This window comes from Echinococcus granulosus (assembly GCF_000524195.1).
Source record: "Echinococcus granulosus chromosome Unknown EG_S00040, whole genome shotgun sequence".
Classification (NCBI taxonomy): Eukaryota; Metazoa; Platyhelminthes; class Cestoda; order Cyclophyllidea; family Taeniidae; genus Echinococcus; species Echinococcus granulosus.
The window spans coordinates 126,380-149,262 of record NW_020170420.1 but is presented as its reverse complement, the minus strand read 5'-3'; the positions used below and the strand labels follow the sequence as shown (position 1 = coordinate 149,262).

The window sequence follows — 22,883 nt, the reverse complement described above, 5'->3', positions numbered from 1 at the left end:
AGACTTTCTCCCTTGTTACTTCTACCATGAAATCTAGGTTGAACTGTAACATCACAACTCCTTAACCCTTTGAATAGATGAAAATGGCCCTATATTGCATGAACAAGGCGCCATTCTTGACATCCTGTGAACCTTCTCCCATCAACTGTCCTTTGGGCCTGCTTCACGAAGCCGTGTGCGTAAGTGGGAGGCCTCGGCTTTGATGCATCTTTGCTTGATTGTGGTTGGATGGTGTTGGGCACTTTCTATTGGAAATGAATTCCCAAACTTATACAAATTCTTGGTGCTTATGCAGGTCTAATAGCTGCAAATATTAGGGTAATATACATGAGCGTTTTAACCCGACTCAGGCCTACCTGTGGGTCTTTGGAAATGTCACCTCAAACATGGACTGCAGTTTGATGCAGTCATATGTGCAACACGTTTGAAGCAGCACTGATGAAGATGTTGCTCAGTTCTGCCACACGTGTTATCTGGTTCTACTTCTTACAATAAGTGCATTCGCACATTTTATGTGACAGTTTTTATTGTGAAGGGAAAGTGGGTTCTGCAATTAACGGATAGAGCAGATTGTGGAGGAAGAACCCGCTTCCCAGCATGTACTGAGTGGGGGCTAAGAACGCAATCCTATTTAAGGTAGAAATTAAAGAAAATCCCAAACTGAAAACACTTATTGTTTTACGTGCTTAAAATAATTTTGCTGAAACGGATCATTTGAATTTTGCTTGGAACCAGATCGCTCAAGAATTGTTCGGTAGCTGATTTATCTCAGTAATTATGGTTGAGAGACATTCAACACTGGAACTCAGTTGAACAGATCGGCAAAAGACGTGATGGAATTTTGTCAAACCTTAGAGCTCTCCCTCAAACAATAATCGCCCTTTGCATGATCTTGCTGTGAAGCGTTGAAGGCCGAATGCCTTTTGGCCCCCACATGATCGACCACGAGAAATGAAAATAAAAGGCGAGAACGGTAGCAGACATGTGTTTTTAAGTAAGTTCGAAGCAGACGGTAGATTCGATATTTGGTATAATCGAGAGTGTTTCCTCAGACAAAGGCCAGATTCAAAAAAAACTATCGAAAAAGTAATTCATCTGGCCTTGTCCAACGAACAGTAACGCTGCTGTAAGTGTAAAGGTTATGTACATCAACCTTTGTTTCAAAGTCCACAGGTCCAACTCCTTCTCCCCCCCCCCCCTTCTTTTACTCTCCCGCCTCATCCGTCCCGTTATGTACTCACACCGAGGTCAAGTTCATTTTTTAGTATGTGTCTCACTCTGGCGACGCGCCATTAACCATGAATGCGTGAATGACTGCATATTCTCTTTGTCTCAGTGACTCCGCATCTGTCCGCAGGCTTAATATGCTTTAAAAGAACGTCACAAATGGCAACCAAAGCGAAAGCGCACGTGAAAACTCTCCAGATTCATTAGATGAGGAGATTCACAGCGATGGAAATGAACATGGCAGTAGGTCCCGCGTGTCTGCACAGGACGCAATCCACCCCATTCCCTAGTCCGGACACCGAGGGGCATGCAGTTTGGCGATTAGCATTGCTGGTGAATAGCTGGAAGAGTGTGAAATTTCGATGACCGATGAGGTAATACCCAGCACTCGTGGAGGGTTCCGCCTCACAGGAGCATCTGGTACACACCCGAGGCGTCTACTTTACCGCAATGGTGGATACAATCTTAATTGGCACACGAATTCTTAACAGGCTGGTCAAGAAGAGCTTCGCTACACCGCCTTCTCATAATTTGGACAAATCATAAGTCTAGGCTGATTTCAGTGTTCTTTGTTATCTTATTTAGTCTTAATGTGGGTTGCATTGCGCTTTATTTGTACATTTCGTGAGAGGATACTTAAAAGCAGGACCCTCTGAGGGCTCACCTCCATCCCCCACACTCCCCCTCTCCATAGCATAGCCAATTTGCGGGTGTTTTTGTCCGCTCCTCTAGCCACATTAAGAAGCATCGTTGAATGCACATAAATCCATACCCTATCTACACATTCCACCAGTGCCACGATCTGACAGAAGTATTAACTGCAAATGCAAAGATTTAAAACCTTATTTCGTGATCTTTCTTTACCGGGAAAACAAGGCAACATCTCAGTTCCCACATGATGATGTGGCAGCAAGACCACATGCCAAACAACTGACGGTTCAGTGATTACGCATAGGTAAGTGTTGGATCCTTCATTATTACTGAGGTGGACAGGGTGATCGTGGGTTTTACCTTTGCAATTGAACCTGTCTACTACGTCTGGTGGGGGTGGAGGCAGACCCTCACTGTGTGTCTGTACTGCCTGTGGACTACGAAAGCTTGGCAGTGGGTGCATGGAAATCACGTCAGTAAGTCGCAACGAGCAAATTGATACGAGTTTACCACTTAAAATTAATGTCCTACCGCAAGGTAAGAGTGGCAAGATATACTACTGAATTTGTGTTTATCAGAGTAGGGTGGGAGAACGCTTCAATTGCCTCCAGACGACTCACCCAATTACATCGACCGAGGGGAGGATGACTAGAGGAAACTACAACGTCCGTAGCCACAACTGCAACTCGGGGGGACCAAAACTTCTGATTCTGAGGGTGGTGGGAGGCACCGGTCATGCCTAAGTTAGCCGCACACATAACAACAATGCCAGCTGCCACATCATTCCTCACCATGATGAGCAGCGCCAAGGAGGCTTCCACAATTAGCTATCAGCAGCATGCTACCAGCTGTTTTGTTGACCTCCTTCCAAGCGCATAGCCAACAGCCACCAAAAGCATGGCAGTTGCCAAAGCGCCATGTAGGAGGTGATCGAAAAACTGGATTACCTCAACGTCGATGAGGCCGTTGTAACAGTTACCTTGACAGCCTTCTAAACTCATTTTACTTGTTTGTTTTTCCATGCGTGGCGGAAGAAACACCAGTTTAAGCTACTGCCTGCTGCTGGATTGCCTGATTTCCTCGCGGTGAGCTAACACATTCACAAACAAGAAGCGCAAGATTTTTTGCTTTATGGATCAGAAGAACCACTAATTTCATCTTGTTTCAAGAGACACCTAGCCTAACTTTAGACAACAGATGGCAATAGCAGTGGTTGGCATTCCCAAGAGTCCTGTAGAATTACCTGACTAATGTGCAATAACCTGTTGTGGTGGGTGTAGTGGTGTGACAAACCACCACATCAGGGTTGCACACCACGAGTTGCAGCGAGGTGAATAAGTGATTGATGGGTGTAAGGGGAGGTTGCTTAATCAATCAGTAGAAGGGTAAACGTGGAAATGCAGGGCGAACACACTTCTCATTCTCCTGTGCGTGCCGTGATGTACCGAAATGGGGAGGCGTAAGTCGAGACGGTGATCCTTGAGGTCCTCCGCCAGTTGCACGAGTCAACTATAGCTTGGAATTCGTTCCCGTCCTGCCAGTTGGCACATGATGAGTCCTTCCGAATTATTTAGTTAATAACTTCCGAAGGAGCAAATTTCTTTTCCCGTTCTCCTCAACTGAAATAATGCCTAGTCAAGGAGCGTGACATAATTTATCGTTGATATGGATAAGATGCGGTAGCAACTCCTAGAGAGGAAGGTTTCTAGATTCCTTCAGCCCGTGTCAGGCAGTCAGTGATAATCGGCGTGGATGACCAGACTCCTACTCACAAATTCGGTACGAATCCGACACTCATCAACACTTGGCTTCAGATTTCTGGGTGATAGAGATTAAGTAATATTATATCGAAAGCGAAGTGGCAATTTCACAGGTAGCAGGTGAGAAATAATGGCAGAGAAGCATCTTGACGGGGCAGGAGTGGAGAGGTTATGACGACTTGTCAGTGGTTACTGTCTTTTCTCCCGCTCCTGGCGAGTCGTCCAATGCCTCCTTCGATGTCCGTGCCAGTCGTTCTAACTCCGACTGCATCTCCCTGGCTGACATTGAGGAGGTATCGCCGAAACCTGAACAAGACAATTCGATGAGACTGTGCATTAGACAAACCGGAAATTACTTAACGACCAAAAATATGACAAATATTATGTATCGATGATATCTCCTGGAGTATTGTTCTACTTTTCATCCCATCTTCATGACCGCCGTTGAAGCGGAAGCGATGGGAACGACGCTAAAAATGCCAATCTTTTTGCTCTATTCACACTCTACCAGGAATTTAAAGCTACTAAAATGAAATTAGCAACGATTTGAATGTCTAGGTTAAAATAGAAACAACGAGAGCGGGCAATTAAGGCACAGAGTGATTAAGGGGGAGCCAAATTAAAAGCAACCAACTAACCACTCGTCTCAGCAGGCGCTGGAGCAAACGATGAGGCGGGAGGACCGTTTGGAGTTTGACGAGATGACGGACTCTTGCTGAGCAGATTGTTGAAAAAGGTCGCTAGCACCCTTTCGGATGAGCTGCCCGACAAGCCACCACCGACACCGGCGCCCGAAGACTACGAAAAAATAGATTTTTGAATTAATAATTGGTTTCAAAGCTGATCTTTGTCTGGGAGACTCCTATTTTCTGTGGCAGCATCTATTTGAGCTGCAACCTGGTTATAACAGAAGTCGATTTCAACATTTCAACATTCAACACAATGAACACCTACTCTATTGCATAGGACCATCTTAAACATCAACCACCAATCTTTTATTCTATCCTAATTTCGTAAGAACAGCTAGACAATCGTAAAAAGCACTCTGCCTTAAACGCGTCAACGCAAGAATATTCAAACGGCTAGTATTGCTTATGGTAGAGCCCTGAAATTTCACAAAATCCCACCACTTCTTATTCTCCTTTTGCTGACCTACTCAACTGAATACCAGCATCAAAAAAGCACTAATATAATTACCGAAATAGGAGAAGTACAGAATGGTTCCTTGGTGTTCTCGTTTCAAACAAGAATCAAATGAACTCTTTCAACGAAACAATTTTAGCACGTAAAACAGCAAGTACGTCATGTACTCGATTTTTTTTTGATTTATACGTGTACTTAATCAGCAAGATCAGATAAATTTGTGCTCCTAGCACACATTCTGTGCATGCTGGAAAGCAGCTTGTTTCTCAACAATCCGCACCCACCATCACTTCAATGCGACAAATGTTAGCCTATCATGCAAGAACCTACTTATCTCAAAAAATAGGACAAGATCAAAAGTTTAATCAATTCAGTGGTAGGACTTAACAACCGTCATCGGTGCCAGTTCAAACGTGCTACACATTTGATTGCATCAGGCCGCAGTTTATGTTTGAGGTAACTAACACGGTAGGTTAGTCAACATCCGGCCCTTCATACCTAACCACCTTTAGGCAGGTCTGAGTCAGGTTGAAAAATTCGTACGCATTACTGAAAAAACCTGCAGCAATTTGACTTGTGCTAGCACCAATTACATAACGACCTTTAGAAAAGCCAATCAGAATAGAGGTAATGGCATAAATTTACGTCCAATAGAAAATGCGCATCACCATCCAATTACAATCAAGTAAAGATGCATCAAAGTCTACGCAACCAATGACGTACACGACTTCGTGAAGCAGATCCCGAGGATGGCCGACTAGGAGGCGTTCCAGCGACGTCGAGAACAGAGGCTTGTTCATGCGATTCAGTGCCATTTTCACCTGCTCCACCGGTTGCGGCGTTGTGCCGTTGTAGGTCAGTGAAGATTTCACTCAGGAAGTACTTACGAAAGAGAAAAGCCAAAGACATCAAAATGCAATTCTAGTTGAACTGAGATTTTGACAGCTTATAGCTAGCCTAGGCGGATGTTCAATGCAATGAAAAAGAAGGGCACTACACAGGTCTCTCTCTCATATCAACTGTGCATTGATAAGAAAGCCACCTGCCAAACTGCACCGTGCTTACAGCGCCGTGAAAACATCCACATCACAACAATCAACGCACCTGATCATCCAGAGCGGTCTCTGCTGGCTCCTTGTTTGTGGTTTTGGTTTCCTCTTGCGGCTTGGGAACTACTTTTTCAAAGTCATCACCGGGACGATATTTAGTCAGATTCTGTTCCAACAGACTAATCTTGTTCAGGCTATCCCAACCAGCAGGGCTAGAAGACACAAAAATTAGATGCCCTTAATCGTCCTGCATTTGGGAAGTGCAAGAGTCATTCAAACCAAACCTAGACTTCCGGCATCACACAATCCTACCGTAGAAGGTTACCCATCACCGTTACAAGTCTTGTGTCTCCTTCAAACACTGCTAATGACAACTCTGCCTGTGACACCAGCGATGGCAAGTGTTTATCGTCTACGAGAGCGTAAAACCCGAGCTTACAGACTGCTTCAAGTACGGTATGATACGGTAAATTTAGAATGTCCCACCGATGCATAAGAGGTGAATTTTTCTACAGAGACAGTGAACACAATCACTAAAGAAGTTGGCGCATAGTGAGCATCAAGGCAGCCCTAGAACGATTCAGCTGCATCGACACATCCCTCCAATGAAGGGGGACTGCTTCCAGTGAATCAGTTAAACACTGTAACCAGTGTAGGAATGCAGCATGTGAGGATCACAGTGGAGAGATAACTGGTTCAGAGGAATGAAAAGTAGGAGAGGAGCTAGTTAGCTGAGTCTCCCCTGGTAAAGCCACCTGCAAGCTTTCTCTCTCTTCTCTCAATGCAGTTGGCTTACATGAACACGCTGTCCTTGTCAATAACGTAGGCATTCTGTGTGAATGGAAAGCCGTAAATACGGTGTTGCAGGTAGTTCTTCAACAGACCGCAATTCTTGCCGTTCTTGGCCGACACGTAGACAAGGGCGGCACCGTCTAGGAGGAACCGACAAATTGAAATCGGCCTTTTAAAGCACTACTGCCCATTTGCGAGGAGGGGGAAACGAAAAATAGGGTACACTTACAGGAGAGGCAGAACCGACGAATGTGCATTTGAATGATATCGAACTGCTCTTCAGTCACGCCTTGCTCCCGCTCCAACTCATTCATCACGTCAGTCTATGGGGACAATGAATAAATTGAAAAGAGCATTTTCTTATAATAGGTTTGACATCCTATCGGGAGGTCGGGGAACTTAGTCACCCAACCTGTGGCTCATAAATTCTACCAGTTTGTGAAATTTAAGAACCGTGTCATTCCTGCGAAAGTAAAAAGCTAACATGCGGGCGCAGCAAACATCATAAACGTTTTCCACCCCACTTACTTTCTCATGGCATCATGTGATTTCCTGGTTCGACCATCATCACCTGGAGAATGAGACATTACATTCCCCGTATTCAAAAGTTTAATAATGGAGTCATTTCAGGAGTGAAACGAATTGTAAGGTCTACCGTTGCTTTAAGGGATGGAACTTATTTCCCAACTGCTTCTCGAGAAGAGGTTTCTCTTGCACACCATGTAGATGATGTCATTTTTAATCGCTTAGTCTTCAGCAGGCGAACAACTTCATCCACGGTTCCCCACGCATTCATGCATAGTTCAAACAGGGCTCCCTGGATATGAAGCAGTGCATGAGCAGCAAGGAATGATTAGTGGGTGAACTTAGGGATGACCTATGACATGTTTGCCTGCTCAACGAACATCAAAATATAAAAGCCGCTGTGGATACTTGTGGACCCAAAAAGCTTCTTTTTATTTCCTTAGAATATTCCACACTTCGGAAAAAGCCTCTCACTCGCTCCCTTCCGACTGATTGAGACCGCGATGGATGCACTTGAAGTGGCACTCTAGGACCAAGGTCAACCAGTTACCACAAGCCTGCGTAACAGAGCTGGCCGAGTGACTTAACCCAGACTCAGGCTCAGACAGTCTCCACTATCCAGCTGGCGGTCTAGCCACATCTCCATGTTGACCCATGCACACGTTAACCGATAAAGACGTCTGTCCTAATCCCTAGATCTAATTATTGCCTGATTGGTAACCTCAAGAGGATTCAGGCAACCTACTGCCATGGGAACTCCAGACTTTAAAAATCAGCGACTCAGGTTATGAAGGAGTCAACTTTATGAGTTGGGACCTATCTTTAATCTGATTTAATTTTACACCTTTTGGTTGTTAAACTTTCATTATCAACACCCGGGGCTCCATACCATGAAGACAAAATGAGCCGAAAATTCGCAACTTTTCTGCATAAACTGATTTAAAGTCTAATAGAGACAAAAGGCAATGGATAGTCTTATCGCCAAATACCTTAAAAAGTGAATACTCCATCTTCAATTTGGTGGGCACAACAAGCTCGTACGATACCATGTCACCATAAAACATGAATGTGCGAATTCGCTTGTGTGTGTGAAAAAAAGGATTAAAAAAGCGTTTGCGTTTACTCGCTTACTGACTTCCGAACTTGTTTTCTCACAGCAAGTTTTGAGATAAAGATGGGTAGAGTCTTGAGCTATTCTTATGCATCGAACGCAACATTGCATAGAACACGCCTCTTCTGGCAAGCATTTTAAGTCACCTGAATTGACAATGACTGTGTGTCATTTAACCCATAATATAAAGGTAATGACCGATCTGGCAATACAATAAACTCTCCGACGGATTATGACCATGAATTCCACCTAAAACTAGAAACCAATTAGGCAACTGAAGAGATCAAACAGCTAGATGAGATCTACAGCCTGATAAAAAAGTCTCCTCCGAGCATGGTGAAGACAGACCCAACTGATACACTACCGCATTTTTTCGTGTGCTCGGCTAAGATACATTTACCTCGACAAGATTTAGGCACTTAACCCAAGAGAAAACTGCACTCGCACAGCACTACTCAATAAAGATTCAATCTTACAACACTCACCTTGGTGACCACAACCACCAGGGGAATACCGAGATTATTAATTAAAGCACCGGGAGTGATGGGTAACTCCTTAAGCACATCAGAAACCGTCTTCTTGCTCCTCTTCATCTTTGACTTCTCGCCCTCCTCGCCCTCTAGTTCGTCGACATTATCCTCATCACCTTCTTCGACCTCGTCCTGGAGAACAGATTGGTTTTGTTGCTGTTGGCTTAAGCCACTCAATTTAAGAAGGGCTGCAGTAGCCGGATGGAGGGGATTCCCACCGGTTGCGGCGACAGCAGCTGGCCGAGAGACCGGGACCACCGGTGAAGGGGCGTCACCAGCACCAGTGACTACACCAGTGCCACCACTGCTACTACTCATAGTGTGCAAAAGTATACTGTCCGGTTCAATGTATTCACGAAAATGGCGAACGACTGAAAGATGAAAGTACATATGCAATGGAAGGGGTAATGGGTCTTAACTAGAGCGCAATTTGCCGTGATCCTAAACTCGAGTTCGAAGAGAAATTATTCACATGCCTTGAAATAAAGGCAATGATTCCAAACATTAATAAATGAATTTGTCTAAGCTGTTCAGCCCGATGGAATCAAGAAGTCGGAAAACAGTTTGTTTCTGCTGGATCTATAAATAGTGAATAGAAAAGTTACTGATGACAGCCAACAGTAAACGGAGGAGGATTAGTAGATGCCCTTCTTGACTGGCGTCTTACGCGACAACTTCAAACAACTGATAAAAGTAGCGGACAAAAGCTACACATAGATATCAGTTCTGGACTAAAAGTACAGTAAAGATAAGCCTAAATGTCTGTTTCTGAGTAATTCCCCGCCTAAAATGTGCATAACCACAGAGATAAACGAAAACTAGGCATCTAAGGACTGTAGAAAGATTAGTAGAAACATCATTGGCTATATTTATAAACACTTGAGTAAAACATGAAGAAGAATTCTCATTGCTCTTATTGGAAACATCGAGCTTCAAATAATAGAAAAAAGGCAAACAAATGAAACAGATGGAATTCATCAACTCATAATAAAGGCTGTCGATAAAGCTGAATGCATGATCTCAAGCCAAATACAACAAAAAAAACTGTGAATTTAAAATGAACCACTACTCCAAACTCAAAACATCTCATTTTGGTGTGACCTATCAATAAGACCTCAAATAGTTTTACCCTGAAAACATGGAGAGGGAGGGGATACGGCTCTAGACATAGGCAGACATGAAGTTCTAGGAAGAAATTGAATTAAAAGAACAGTGAAAATAAGCGAGTAAGGACAAAAATTTTCAAAAGGATATACAAATTCTCCTATTTGTAAATAGGGGAAGATCCTTAAGTTTCTAATTTGACCTCGTGGTAATAAATTAAGAATCATGAACGGATAATAGATGGGCTTACGGCTATCCTTGTATTCCTGCATCTCCTCAACTTCAATACCCATGCTCTTTATGTAGTTCTCCAAAGCAATGGCCCACTTCTCTAACTCCTCCATAATTTTCCAAGGCCTCCCCATATCCACTACAATCATGACCATACGGTTAGCAAAGTTTTTCTTATCAAGAGGGAATTTGAGATACGGTATGAACTCCAGATCTCCATCCAATATCCAAACACCCAATTTCGTTTGATCTAAAACTTGTGCGAAATGACACAGTAAATACCATCTGTAGCTTCATCTCGAATGTCGACAAAGTGGTACTCAAGAGCTGGACTTCTGGGCGGAAGGTTCTTATGGCTCAAACGGCAGGCGAGTGTACTTTTACCGGTTCTACAGTCGCCCAACACGACTATGCCCTTATTGTGGGGGAGTTTTCCTATTCTAGCACTAGCGACCTCTTTTAAAATAGATGACCTAAAGTGTCAGAGAAAAAATAAACCATAAATACCATAGATGAGCGTAATCCTCGCTCTTCTCCGGCTCATTTACCTCTACTTCGATGCCCATATCTGACAAACTCAACGAGCCGGTACTACAAGTAGACGAGTCAAACAAGCATGTCATTCTTCTCTTACTTTATAACAAATGCAAATCTTAAAAATTTTGTTTTTTTGGGCTACACGTTTAATTTGCTTTAATATACACCGATAGGAAAACTCCTCTCTCTAATAAACTCACTGATGAAAGAGTATGAAATCTTTATTTATTGTTGATGCAATTGGGCTTTTTTTGTTAGTTCGATTTAGTAAGTGCTCCTCTGGCAGTTTAATTTTTGCTAAAGTTTGTTTTTTTTTGCTATTTAGTCTTGTGATTTGTTTTGATTTAATATATTACCTTCACCAAAATCATAACCCTCAATCAACTAAAATCGTAAGTCTGCTTACACGCTTTCTTCCGAATGGGTAAAATAAGGTAGCTAGCATCTCCCTCTAATCGTAAGACGCAGCTTCTGGTAGTCTAATAAAAGGCACAGGCATTGTTCTCGTTTCTCCGGCTTTTTAGCCGAAGGTGTGACCATGTGAATAACTTCTGCATATGTTTAAGCAAGTATTCATTTGAGCGTGTTGAAAATCACTCATTTGAGTGACTCGCCATATTCTAATCGGGATAGAGCTAGTCCAACTAAAACAATTTCCGCATAAGAAGGGGATTTAAAAATTAATTAGTAATATGCTCACGTGCAAAAACGCAAGTATTTGACAGATAGAACAGATCCAGTAAAAATTCTTTAAGTATTTCCACTAATTCTACTCGACACTGGCTGTCAATCCAAGCGTAAGTCAAGACGCCACAAGTTAGGCAATTATTTATTACTTACCTATCGAGGTAAAGGTCACATGTCTGCATAGAATTACAAAGTTCCAAAACCTCCCACCAAAAATATTTACCCAATTTCACAGGTAATGATGATGAAGACATTTGCTAGGCACAAAAAAGGCCGTTGAGGCTCTCACAATGCCAAAAAATCTACGCGCAACTCGCACATAATTTACCTCTAGAATGGCGGTGCAAACGGTCAAATAGTGTCTCATCGAATCTACTCAAACACGCAAACCTTTCCTACTGATGAGTCAAAGTGTGTGAAGAATATTATCCACAGGCTGATGGATGACTCTAGACGAAGCAGTTTATATGGGGAGGAAAAACTCGCGGTGATTACAAGCCTCGAGCAGATTGATTTATGTTGCTATCAGAGAGAGTGAATGCGTGGAGGACTTTTATTTCAAGCAAATGGAATGTGCCTCATCACTCAAGAGAGCACACCGAGACAATATTGCTAAAGTCGTAACGAAACCAAAATTATCTTCAAAGACTTCTTGCCATTAATGGTGCTCGTGTGCTCAACTCGCCTATGTAGAACACAAAATGGAGTCATCCTGAGGTAGTTTTCTGGTCTCAAGTTATTAGCTAGCTCTTTAGAAACATTTTAACTCTTTAAAGTAACTTGAAACCGTTAATGGCTGCAGTGCCAAATCCATCTGTTGTCATTCGTTCACTTCCCTTTAAGACACAAGAATTATCCTCATCCTCAGAATTTATTAATTTATATCCATTCTGCATCGCTCTATCCACCCATTCATTTAATCATTCCGAATCCGTCCATGCATCCCATATACATCCATCCATGTGCCAGAGTATGCTTCCTCCAAACATTCATCAGCTCTCTCTCTGTGATTTATCCCTCACTGTTTTCACACTTGCCCCTTTCATTTGCTCATTTGAAAAGCTCCCAATCACCCAACCACTGCGTCCAAAGCCATTTTATTCAAGCACCCATTTTACAATTCACTGGTCTTTAGCTAATTTATCCATTCATTCTTCATCCTAGCCAGGTTACACCCGCGCAACCACCTATTTTTCCATTTCATCTTCCAGTGATTACGACTTGGATCTCCTCCATCCCTCCCTCCTGAAAAATGTAGAGACCTATTCATCCAGGGTAATAGTTAATTTTGCCTCACTAAATATAATGATATGAAAGAGTTTTTTCGGTCCTCACATTACGGCTGCCTCCGGCTCCGCGTCATCACTTTCTCACTAGCTAGTGGTGCATTAAAACAATGGGATATGATTGGACGAAGGTAAAATTATCACAGTGGTGTTGATGAAAGAGACGCAGCAGAGCAAGAGGTCGTGGGCCTTCGGTCAGCTTGGGTTGACAAGTAGATGGTGGGAAATTTCATGGCCGTTGAGCCATTCGGCGTTATCAAATACTTACTCAGGGCAAAATTCATAAGGAGTCTTCAAGGATTAAAGCGTTGAACCCTAGTAGTCCAATTACTAACCCTTAGAATTGCCTTTTTATGGACAGGTTTTTGAGTACAATTGTCAAAGATCAAGGTTATCTCTTCTTTCAAAGATCCTGCTTCTTCAAAGAAGTGGGACTTGGAAAAAATTGGAAAATCGGGTGGCATCAGGCAACAAATCTCGCCTCTTTACCTAATGACATCCAAATGAGAGTACGCATGAACGAATCCACGGAAAGTCGTCAAACTCAAGAGCATCCCTAATCACAGAAATCTTGTATGGAACAAGTTAAAATATTTTTTTTCCGAAACGATTTAACCGATGTCAGGCAGTGACAGACATAGGTAAGTGGAACTCAAGTAAAACAGTCAAATGACCTCAATTCTCTGCATTGCCTCATTTTTCTGCTCCTTTCCCCGCACTCGTTTCCCGCGATTTCCTTTATCCCTACTAACCAACCCACCTACCTGCTTTCATCCCTTATTGACATCTCTGAGGATACGCATTCTTGCGTGCGTGTCAGCAATTGTGCGTGCGTTCATCTGTATGTGTCTCTTAAAAACGGCGATTAACGCATCAGAATCAACCGCCTAAAAGACGAGACACCAAGCGAGCGAGTCAGAGAGAGGTGGATAAACAGATAGATAGAGAAATCAGGTGCTAAAGCATAGCACTCAAAACCACTCTCACACATACAAAGGCAGACAATAGTAGGCAAAGAGAGATTCATGGAAAGCCGAAGTCGACGACGCAGCAGGAGCAGAAATAGAGAGAGGCCATACGAGATAACCATCTCAACGGCGGATATGTCCTCAAAGATGCAGACTTTCATTATGGAACAGGTGATAGAGTGTCTCAACAACCGGTCGCATCCGAAGAAGATGTGTCGATACATCCGGGAGAGGTGCAATGCGAGATATGGACCCTCTTGGGATTGTTTTGTGGCTAGGGAATACTATGGGTGAGTTAATACCATAGTTTACCTCGTGTTGATGTCACTTTAATTAAATTAATGGAGAGAGATACCCAGGATGTCAATTAACCTCCACTTTGTGTTTGCTGATTACCTTCTAGAATGCCACCTTGCGAAATGAGACACAGATAAGTTGGGAGAACCTGACTCACACCCCGCGAAAACATCCTATTTTTAATTAATTCTTAATCACAATGTGCAAGCTTAGAAGATTAGTTCTTAGCACCAAATACCTAGTTTAAGTAAGTTAAGCAACTATTTGTGCATTTATTCGAGCAAATACATAATAGTAGAAAGGAATGTTTGTTTTGGCGCCAACCATTCTGGTGATATTAGTTAAGTAAAGAAACTCAAACGTCAATTTGAACAATATTTACTGCGGTTATATATTTATTCATGAGTTCCACCAATTAACAGTTCAATACGCATGACTTAAGCGCTTGCTTTTTAAATAATGTGACTGGTATTTAACTAACAAAGAAGTTGCAGTAGTGATCCATTGAAACACCTCAATGTCATAGTCTGTACATAAAACTCAGTTCTAGAATCAACTGAAAGACCTTCCATATAACAGTACTGATTTTCCAAACCTTAAAAGAGAAAAGATGTTTTTCATTCCCATATATACACTTCCTCCTGATTATGACAAAGCTCCCAATTACGACGTCTCATTTTTTAAATTCTCCTCTTCTAAGTAATCTAAGAATCATTTTAAATAACTAATTTGCCTAAAGGTTATTTTTATATTTGTCCCGGGATCATATTTATTTGCCTTGAAGAATTATTTCGTAATTGGATTCCACGTGCTGCCATAATTAGGCTGCTGAAACTTGTGGTCAATTTTATCAAATTGAATAATTCAAATAGGCTTCTTTTGAATGCCATGCTTTGAAAAAAGTTCATTTAAAAAGGCTTATGCCAATAACTAGTTGAAATCGATGCCTCTCACCACCAGTAAAGCGGAATTATTTTGTGGCGCGATAATAACGTTGCGGCATGTGGTATTTACACAGTAAGAACAACGGTAGTCTATCACAAATAATCTAGCCACATCACTTACAAATTGTAAATGAATGAGTACAAAAGCTTCACTTTCTGTTGATGTGAAAAGTTATGAAAAGATGGTAGTCCCCGCCTTTCTTATAATTTAGTTACAAATATTTAGTGCAGATTTATCCTTAAATCCTGTTTACTTAAGATCGCCTCAATTAGTAAAACGCCACAAAACTTGTGCCCTAAAATACTTAGTTCTAAATTTTTAAGAATTGGCACACTTCAAGTGCTCACATCGCTACTTTAATTAACCGGTTAATGGAGAAATGAATCGTAGCCCTAATTACTCATTTCAGCCTTCTCCTCAGCCCTCCAATTCCACTTTAAAATTCCCAACAAAGTTGTCTTACTAATTTTGCTTTTATTCAGATCCTTCGCTTACGTCCCACGCCACCTCTTGGGGTTTGAGCTGAATGGACTCAACTTTCTGATTTTCAAGGGAGCATAAACTCCTGTTTACTATTGTAGGAATTATCAATTTCTTTGTTTTTTTTTGTACTTTTTAAGAAGATAATATGCCCGCAAATTGACAAACTGGTGCCACCTAGCCTTTTGTGTAAATACTATCTTGTAATTCTCCACCTGCCCCCCTCTCTCTGCCGTCTTGACCTCAAAGAGGTTATTACAGTCACGTCCATGCACATTCCGTTGGCATTTCTGCCGAGTCACAGGCAGAGAGTAATGGCAACGAATGCACAGGAGGTAATATGACAGGCGCTCTGGTAAACTCTTGTCTCGAATAAGAGAGAGGTATTTTGATTCCGAAGAAAGCACCACTCGTAAGACATTGTGTTGACGAAGGCATCTTTGTTTTTCTTGTTGTTGTTGCTGTTGGACTGTCATCTCTCCAACTCATCATCAATAAAATGGATAGATTTTCAGCATCTAGTCCCTGTTGGAAGGCTTCCAACGAAGTCAATTAATTTGAATACAGTAAAGTGGATGTTTTAATCGTGAGAAAGGCATAAGCGTGATGCATTTAAGGAACGGGGTGTGTGTGTGTGGACCGATGATTACATCGAGTGACAAAAACAAGCAGTTAGCATAAACCTCCTACTTGTGCCTACTCATACCAGTCTTACAGCTATGTTATAAAGGTGTTTTTACTTAGCTATTAGGGTTCAAAAGAAAAAGTGTGGCAAGTAAAACTCTATACTACTAGAATAGTAACTGAAAAGACAGAAGGTGATGCGAATTAGCCTTATTGCATTGGCGGGGATGAATGCCTCAGACTTAGATGTACGGAAGCCCTAATCATCGCGTCCTTTGTTAAGTGAACTGTGTTGTTGTCAACCGCTGTTCGTAGTGTTTGTTGTCTAAAATCAGTTTAGAGGTACGCAGAGCCCTGTGAAAGGAATTTTCCAAGGTCAACCCTGTACCACGTGTGCATGCATATTGAATCAGAGGCTACCTTCCAAATCCTCCGTGACCGATGATGAAGCAATTGAACCAGTAGAAACGTCAAGAAGGATCTTAAAAACTCGCGTACGTTTCTATCAGTCTAGGAGTATTAGGAGTGGGGGGTCATGGGGTGGTGTCTCGCCTACCAGCCCTATTCAGCAAAACGGCAAGAGGAGGGGTTGGGAGAAGGAAATCTGCACGGAACTAATAGGTTATTAAGCGACATCCCACAGCAATAAAAAATTCCGAAAAAAAGTGATTAACTATCCTATTGTTTAGCGAGGAGTAAAGTAACTACCTCCCCCAAAAGTAAGCTGATGGCTGTACTGCCTACAACCGCTGTGAGACATAGAGTTTTTTCCCTTAAACACAAATTGTCAAATGCTCCTTTTTGCCCTCTATTTCTTTTCAAAAATTTGATGGCGAATTCGGGTTCACATGGTGTGCAATATCTCTTTAGGCTTGAACTTGCGCGTCAAGCTACTCACAACAGTATAAGTAGTGCTGTACTTCTGCAATCAAATAGAATTTTATTTAGAGGCACTTTTAGGCTTCATTCCTAGATTCTTCTAAAAGAGCAAACTTCAGCCTTTTTCTCGCATGCTTTACCAGTTTGCTTCTTTTGTTTATCTAAAAAATGTGTCGCATTTACATACTACTTTATAAGAATTACAGTAGACTAAAAGAGGGAAATGGTTATAAGTATAGTTGGAATGGCAAGCATTGTTAAGCTTGTACTTAGACACACTGATTTACTCCTTGTGTTCCAAATAATGTAAAATATGTTGTGACCCAACCACATGGTGGTAGAAAAGAGCCTCCTTTTCGGAACTCTTTCTTAAAGTTAAACCGTTTTTCATCTTCCCTTGAAAAGCACTCGTTTTATGACTCACTGGTAGCAAAGTTAGTATCAAATTTCCTGAAATTTGCCCAGATCCATTAGATGTATACGTTGAAATTTCTCTGGACCCATTTTGAGGAACATGCTAGGTAACCCAAGCTAAGTGTTAAATTTACCCTGAGAATTTAAACAATGTTTTTGCAAATAAATTATTCGGAATTTTGAAGGAAAAAATGCGTTCACGCCAACTAAATCAAAGCACATTTGGGCACTAATTATTGAGGAGGCCTGCTTGACTCCCGACCATCTGTTGATCTCTCCCTTAAAAATAAAAAGTCATTTCTTTTCCTTTTACGATGAGAAAAACAATAATTATGATGAGGAAAACAAAAATTGTTGATAGCATTCCCTTCTTCTCCTCCTTTTTCTTCGCAATTGGTAGCCTCACTACAATTCAAATCATCCACCTGTAATTACCATCGTTATGACAGCCCCGGGATCTGAAGTATCGACAGGGAGGCAACTTTGAAACAACAGCAGGACACTAAAGTTATAAAACTACTTTTTAAAAGAAAATGGACCACATTTAGTGTTTGATGAAGAAATTTATCTCCGTCCGACCCCCCATTGCGGTCCAAGATTGGCGTGACACCGAGAGGGTGGATGTGGGACCCGTATCCCTCCGACGCGACCCTTTGTGATGGGTGGATCAACTGGGGATAGGAGATAACCTAAAGCAATATAAACACACCTAACAGCAAGTGAGTAGGCAGTAAGATGCACACTGAGAGATCAAAGCTCTCAACTCAGGAGGTAGGTTTTATTTGGAGGGGATGAGGTGGCGGGTGGGGCACCCTATTGATTCCAGGAGCACCGAAACCTACCTCAATCCAATTACATGTGATTAAGGAGAAAAGGTAATTCAATTAGCCCTCGCTATGTGTGTGCGAGTGTGTGTATCATAATTACGTGTCGCAATCGTTGCCTAGGTGGATTGCTAGCTCATTCTCCAGCCCCGTCTCACACGCATATACCCACTCACACACACACACACGGCGAGAGAGAGAGAGAGCACCCAACTCAGACAGGAGAGGTTTAGTTTAAAATAACTGGATAATCAGGTATTATAAAATGTGATTACTTAGTGCACTGCACAGCACTGTCACAGATTGCCACAAATATGCCGCACGCGAAAGCCTACGTGAAACAGGCTGACATGTTGGATCAGATGCAACAGGAGGCGGTGAATCACGCCTACGAGGCGTTGCACTGCAACACACAGTACATGGACATTGCTAAACACTTGAGGACCCACTTCGATCACTGCTACGGACCCTCGTGGAGTTGTGTTGTTGGCAAAGATTTCGGCACGTGAGTGGCATTCCAACTTTCCAATTTAACCTGCTATAGTCTAAAGAAGTTGAAGCAAAAGTTGGATAATTTTATTATCTACTTTCTCGTGACGAATCTTTTTTGTGTTTTATAACTGCATCTACAAGAAAAAAGCTTGTTTTCCCATTCTTCTCCATGCCATGATTTTTTGCAGATCATTCGCATATGAGAAGAAACATCTAATTTCCTTCGAACTGAAAGGTTACACATTCCTCCTGTTCCGTGGGGCGTGAGAAAAAAAGAAAAATCTTTTTTATACTTGTTACTATCTCTGGATGTCGTCATATGATATTTCAATGCCTCTAACAAAACCCTCTTTATCCGGTCATGTGATTCTCATGGAGAGAAAATGCTGTGTATTACTCCTTACTATTGTTAAAACTCTATAATATTAGTTATTTTGATACTGATAAAACCAGCTTTGATTCCTAATCGTTTTTTTCATAGGACATATCCTAGTAGTAATTAAATGAGCACTTTGTTTACTCAAAATAATTATTTCTTGGAGGAGCTCATGATGGTTCCGTAGACTTAGGTTTGTTTAGACAAAAAATTCATCTTGATCTCGGGAGTGGCCCGTTTTGGTAAAAAAAGGACGGACTACGCATTAAATTTTTCTAGTTGGTCTACTTCAAAATGAATGCAAGAACAGAGTTAGGTGACACAGTTTTAAACTTTTGATATACTAAAAAGTAAGCGATAGATTTTAAACGGACCTTGAGATAGATCCATAATTTAAAAACAAAACTTAGGATATATATTGACAACCGAAATTTAGTTTAGGACCAAAACGTACTTTTACAATTGCGCAAAATCCAATTAAGCCAAGAAAACCTGGTATTGATGAAGTTAAACAAGTTAAATGACAATTTGTTGAGAAATAGAGACTAAAATATTCTAATTTGCTCTTTTTGTGAATACAGAACGTATATTGAGGCCTCTGATCCCATTAATATGGTAATTTTATGGTATGGGTTCACCAACCTAGAAACATGCGCAAAAGCAAATGAAAAGGGACACTTTAAGTGCCAAATTTTAAAAAAGTCACGTTTAGTTTTCTTGCAACTGGAATTTTTTTAGCGCAAGCATTCTAAATTTACAACTCTATGCGAAAAGTAAATATTTAAATGGGCGAGTTTCTTTGGTGTGGCAAACCTGCCTGACAGGTAGGTGGACCCATTCTAATTTTTTGCTTTAAAATGTAGCAATCTTGGGTTAATTCCGAGTAAATAAATAAGCTTTAAGGCTATTAGTTTCCATAAGTGGTTTTGCGGTCTGCAGTGTCCCTTCATTTTTGTCAAAAATAACTTCATTTTGAGGTTTCGGTTTTATCTAGACGGTGGCTTTTTCTACACTACCCTAGAAGTCCTTTTTTTGACAGCTAAGCGATTGAATATTCTTACCATTTGTTTCAACCACATGACTCATCCGCTTGTCAAGAGCCATACTTCATCTTGGTTACACGCATCTCTCTACATCGAGTGGAAGGCAAACCTCGCTTTCTACTGCTTACTCTGTTAAATGAACTACTGAGGTGGCAAATAAGTATTCTGGTCACTTTTTAACCCAGCAAGCATCAAACGAACGTGCCTTCGTCATCGTGGCAAGGAGGAAGGTGTTGAATACCCTATTCATATCTCATCGGTTGGGTGAATTGCCCACATGCACACAAATACGTGTTTTGGAGCAGCAAAATTTATTCTAACAAAATGACATTTGTCACAGTCTCAGAGCGATCAATTAAATGCCTTCATTATTGGGATCTAGGAGGTGATCATGTTACTTTTAAGCATCCAAACATCAAAATCGGGTCTTTAAAAGCCCTAAAGGGGAAGCCAAATTAGTGGTCACCATGTAATGTTGTAACACTTCATGATAGCCCAACCCTGAGCGAATGAGTGGGTAGGTATCTTCGAAACTCATAAGGTTAAATTCATTCAGCACCCACTCATGTAGTGGAACGGCACCATTTTTTGCATTTTTCAAGCTTGATGAAGAAAGTTATTACAATTTCGCCCATGGAATAGTAATCTAGACCACTGGCTAGGGGAATGTGATGTGGAATACTTAAGTAAAAGATGAAAATCACTTGGATTTAAGGCTCCAATAGTGCTGTAGGAGCATAAGGCTTGACAATTCTTCATTTTTGTGAGGTTGGTGTGTTAGGCACCCATGGAAGTGTTTACCTTCCAGAATCTAGCCAAGTCCATCATCCCTCTCCCCGATAAGTCTCAATGGGTAATAATCTAGTAAGTCTAACGTTGGTAAAAAAGGAGAGGAAATAAATGAATATTTCCGCTGACTCTGTAATCCAGCCTCAAACTATCACTATGGCGGCCTTTTGTTGGCTGCATAGCCCGCCCTGAGGAGGCGGAGGGGCCACCTCTCTTCGCTGACGCTATGCCTATTTCGAGACGGAGAAAAATGACAACAAAGCCCATTTCACCATGAAAGGGAAGCCAATCCCGCCTTTAACTAAGTGGCAACATTAACCGTCATGGTAGTCTAGTGGAAGACAGTGAGAAAGCGTGATAACTAAAACTAGGCCTTTGGGCCTAACAACGCAGTATACACCCTGTAGCGAAACAGCATCACCGCTTACAGTTACTAATTCACTCACAGGCGAGGGTATTATTCGTCTTCACCTTTTTCCCTCCGCCTAAATCCACCAATGATTGCAACTGCAGAGGGTGAAGTGCTATATTAGTGGCACCTCCATTGATGTGACGGGTTCAATTTGTTGGCTGGTTAGCTCAATCACTGGCATTCATCTTAGCCTTGCACTTGTGCTTGCCATGTCTGCTGGAAGGTATAGGAAAAGTGAGGCAAAAGCCGTAATTAAGGAGACGGATATGCTGGAGGAGTTGCAACAACAGGCGGCAAATTGTGCCTACGAGGCCCTCCAACATCACCAACAGTATATGGATATTGCGAGGTATGTGAGGAAACGTTTTGACGATCTCTACGGTCCCTCGTGGAGCTGTGTGGTGGGAGCTGACTTTGGAGCGTAAGCCTTGACCTTTTATTTATTTATTTGCTCCTTTGAAAGAATCTTTGAAGGGAATTGAGACCCTTGCTTTTCTCTTATCATTTTGCCCTGTCAGCAATACGCAGTGATGAGGGATTTGAAGCTTTTAATTAATTTACTTCTACCCTATCAAATTTGTTGTCTATGACCATTCACGGAGGTCAAATGATTGGCTACCAACTAAATTAACTGACGTGACTTCTTCCCATACCCAGTTGTGGCGAGAACTAAGACAGAGGGAGAAGGCGTCTATCGCCCCAACCATTAAGCCCCCTCCCCTTAAAACATTCCCTGACTGAGGTGACTTTCCAAGTAAAGACGTAGATTTATGCGTAGGCTATTCTAGTTTTGGCCACTGAGGGCAATTTTGAGGTCCAAGATCCACGCCCAAGGCATTAATGATGCAGCTCAATTCGGTGTGTGGGGGCGGTGGTGGAGTCGGCGGAGGAAGAAGGAAAAAATTACGGATGTGTGAGGATTTTTGCCCTCCTCTACTCCATTCAACTTATTCCGCAGAAAAACGCCTAATCCGCAACTGCACAGTTATGGAGCGAGAGAGAAAAAAAAAACTGAGTGGCGAAGTCACATGACACAAATTTGATGGCTTCCTTTTGGCTGCTCTCCAACAGTAGGTTTGAAGCATGCAATCGGCCTGAGAAAACACGCAATTACGTTAATGTTTCGAGAGCTTGCCTCCTTTTTTTTTGTTTACTTGATCTGCGATTTCATTAACTATTTCTTATTACGGCCCAGCTCACCCCATCCTCTCCCCCCATAACACCCTTATTAGTGACTTTAGAGACCCTCTGGTTTTTTCCCAGGATAGTCCTGACAGTAAAAATCTTCCCTGTGTTTTTAAAAGGCAGAATAGGTAATTCATACCCTGAGAGAATTAAAAAATTCATTTATTTTCTTTATTTTCTTTTTGTCTCTTGTAGGTCATTCGCATATGAGAAGAAGCATCTCATCTCCTTCCAGATGAAGGGAAAAACCTTCCTCCTATTTCGCGGAGCATGACAATATTTTTTTCTGTTTTATGCACAAAAGGTCCATAGAATCCAATTTTTAGATTGTTTTAAATACTGATATTTTTGCGTGAGTATTTTAAAGTTGGGGGAGGTTGACGCCTTCCATCCATCCCTCCCCCTCAGAATGTAGAAGACGCGCTACAAACTGAGGAAGCAATTTTATCTGCTAAAACTTTTTTGGAAAGACACCTTTAATATCGCCTTGGTAGCAGCAAAAGAGCGCAACAAAACAAAAGC

General features: G+C 41.8%; 4 protein-coding genes across 4 annotated transcripts; 3 read left to right on the top strand and 1 right to left on the bottom strand. All coding sequences in view use genetic code 11, as the record gives it.

The window, feature by feature from the left end:
* Positions 1-3,807: 3,807 nt before the first annotated feature.
* On the bottom strand, positions 3,808-10,236 carry EGR_05431 (Cytoplasmic dynein 1 light intermediate chain; the record flags this gene model as incomplete). Its single annotated transcript, XM_024494680.1, has 8 exons — positions 3,808-3,944; positions 4,277-4,436; positions 5,505-5,663; positions 5,886-6,042; positions 6,627-6,762; positions 6,852-6,945; positions 8,744-9,159; positions 10,143-10,236. The coding sequence occupies 8 exons, from the start codon at positions 10,234-10,236 to the stop codon at positions 3,808-3,810; spliced, it is 1,353 nt and encodes a 450-aa protein (XP_024350865.1).
* A 3,422-nt stretch (positions 10,237-13,658) lies between these two features.
* EGR_05430 (Dynein light chain 1, cytoplasmic) lies at positions 13,659-15,404 on the top strand (the record flags this gene model as incomplete). The annotated part of the gene is made up of 2 exons (XM_024494679.1): positions 13,659-13,891; positions 15,326-15,404. The coding sequence occupies 2 exons, from the start codon at positions 13,659-13,661 to the stop codon at positions 15,402-15,404; spliced, it is 312 nt and encodes a 103-aa protein (XP_024350864.1).
* A 2,974-nt stretch (positions 15,405-18,378) lies between these two features.
* On the top strand, positions 18,379-18,823 carry EGR_05429 (Dynein light chain 1, cytoplasmic; the record flags this gene model as incomplete). Its single annotated transcript, XM_024494678.1, has 2 exons — positions 18,379-18,569; positions 18,745-18,823. 2 exons carry the CDS (start codon positions 18,379-18,381, stop codon positions 18,821-18,823), a joined length of 270 nt encoding a protein of 89 aa, XP_024350863.1.
* Positions 18,824-21,385: 2,562 nt separating this feature from the next.
* On the top strand, positions 21,386-22,635 carry EGR_05428 (Dynein light chain 1, cytoplasmic; the record flags this gene model as incomplete). The annotated part of the gene is made up of 2 exons (XM_024494677.1): positions 21,386-21,597; positions 22,557-22,635. The coding sequence occupies 2 exons, from the start codon at positions 21,386-21,388 to the stop codon at positions 22,633-22,635; spliced, it is 291 nt and encodes a 96-aa protein (XP_024350862.1).
* Positions 22,636-22,883: the final 248 nt, after the last annotated feature.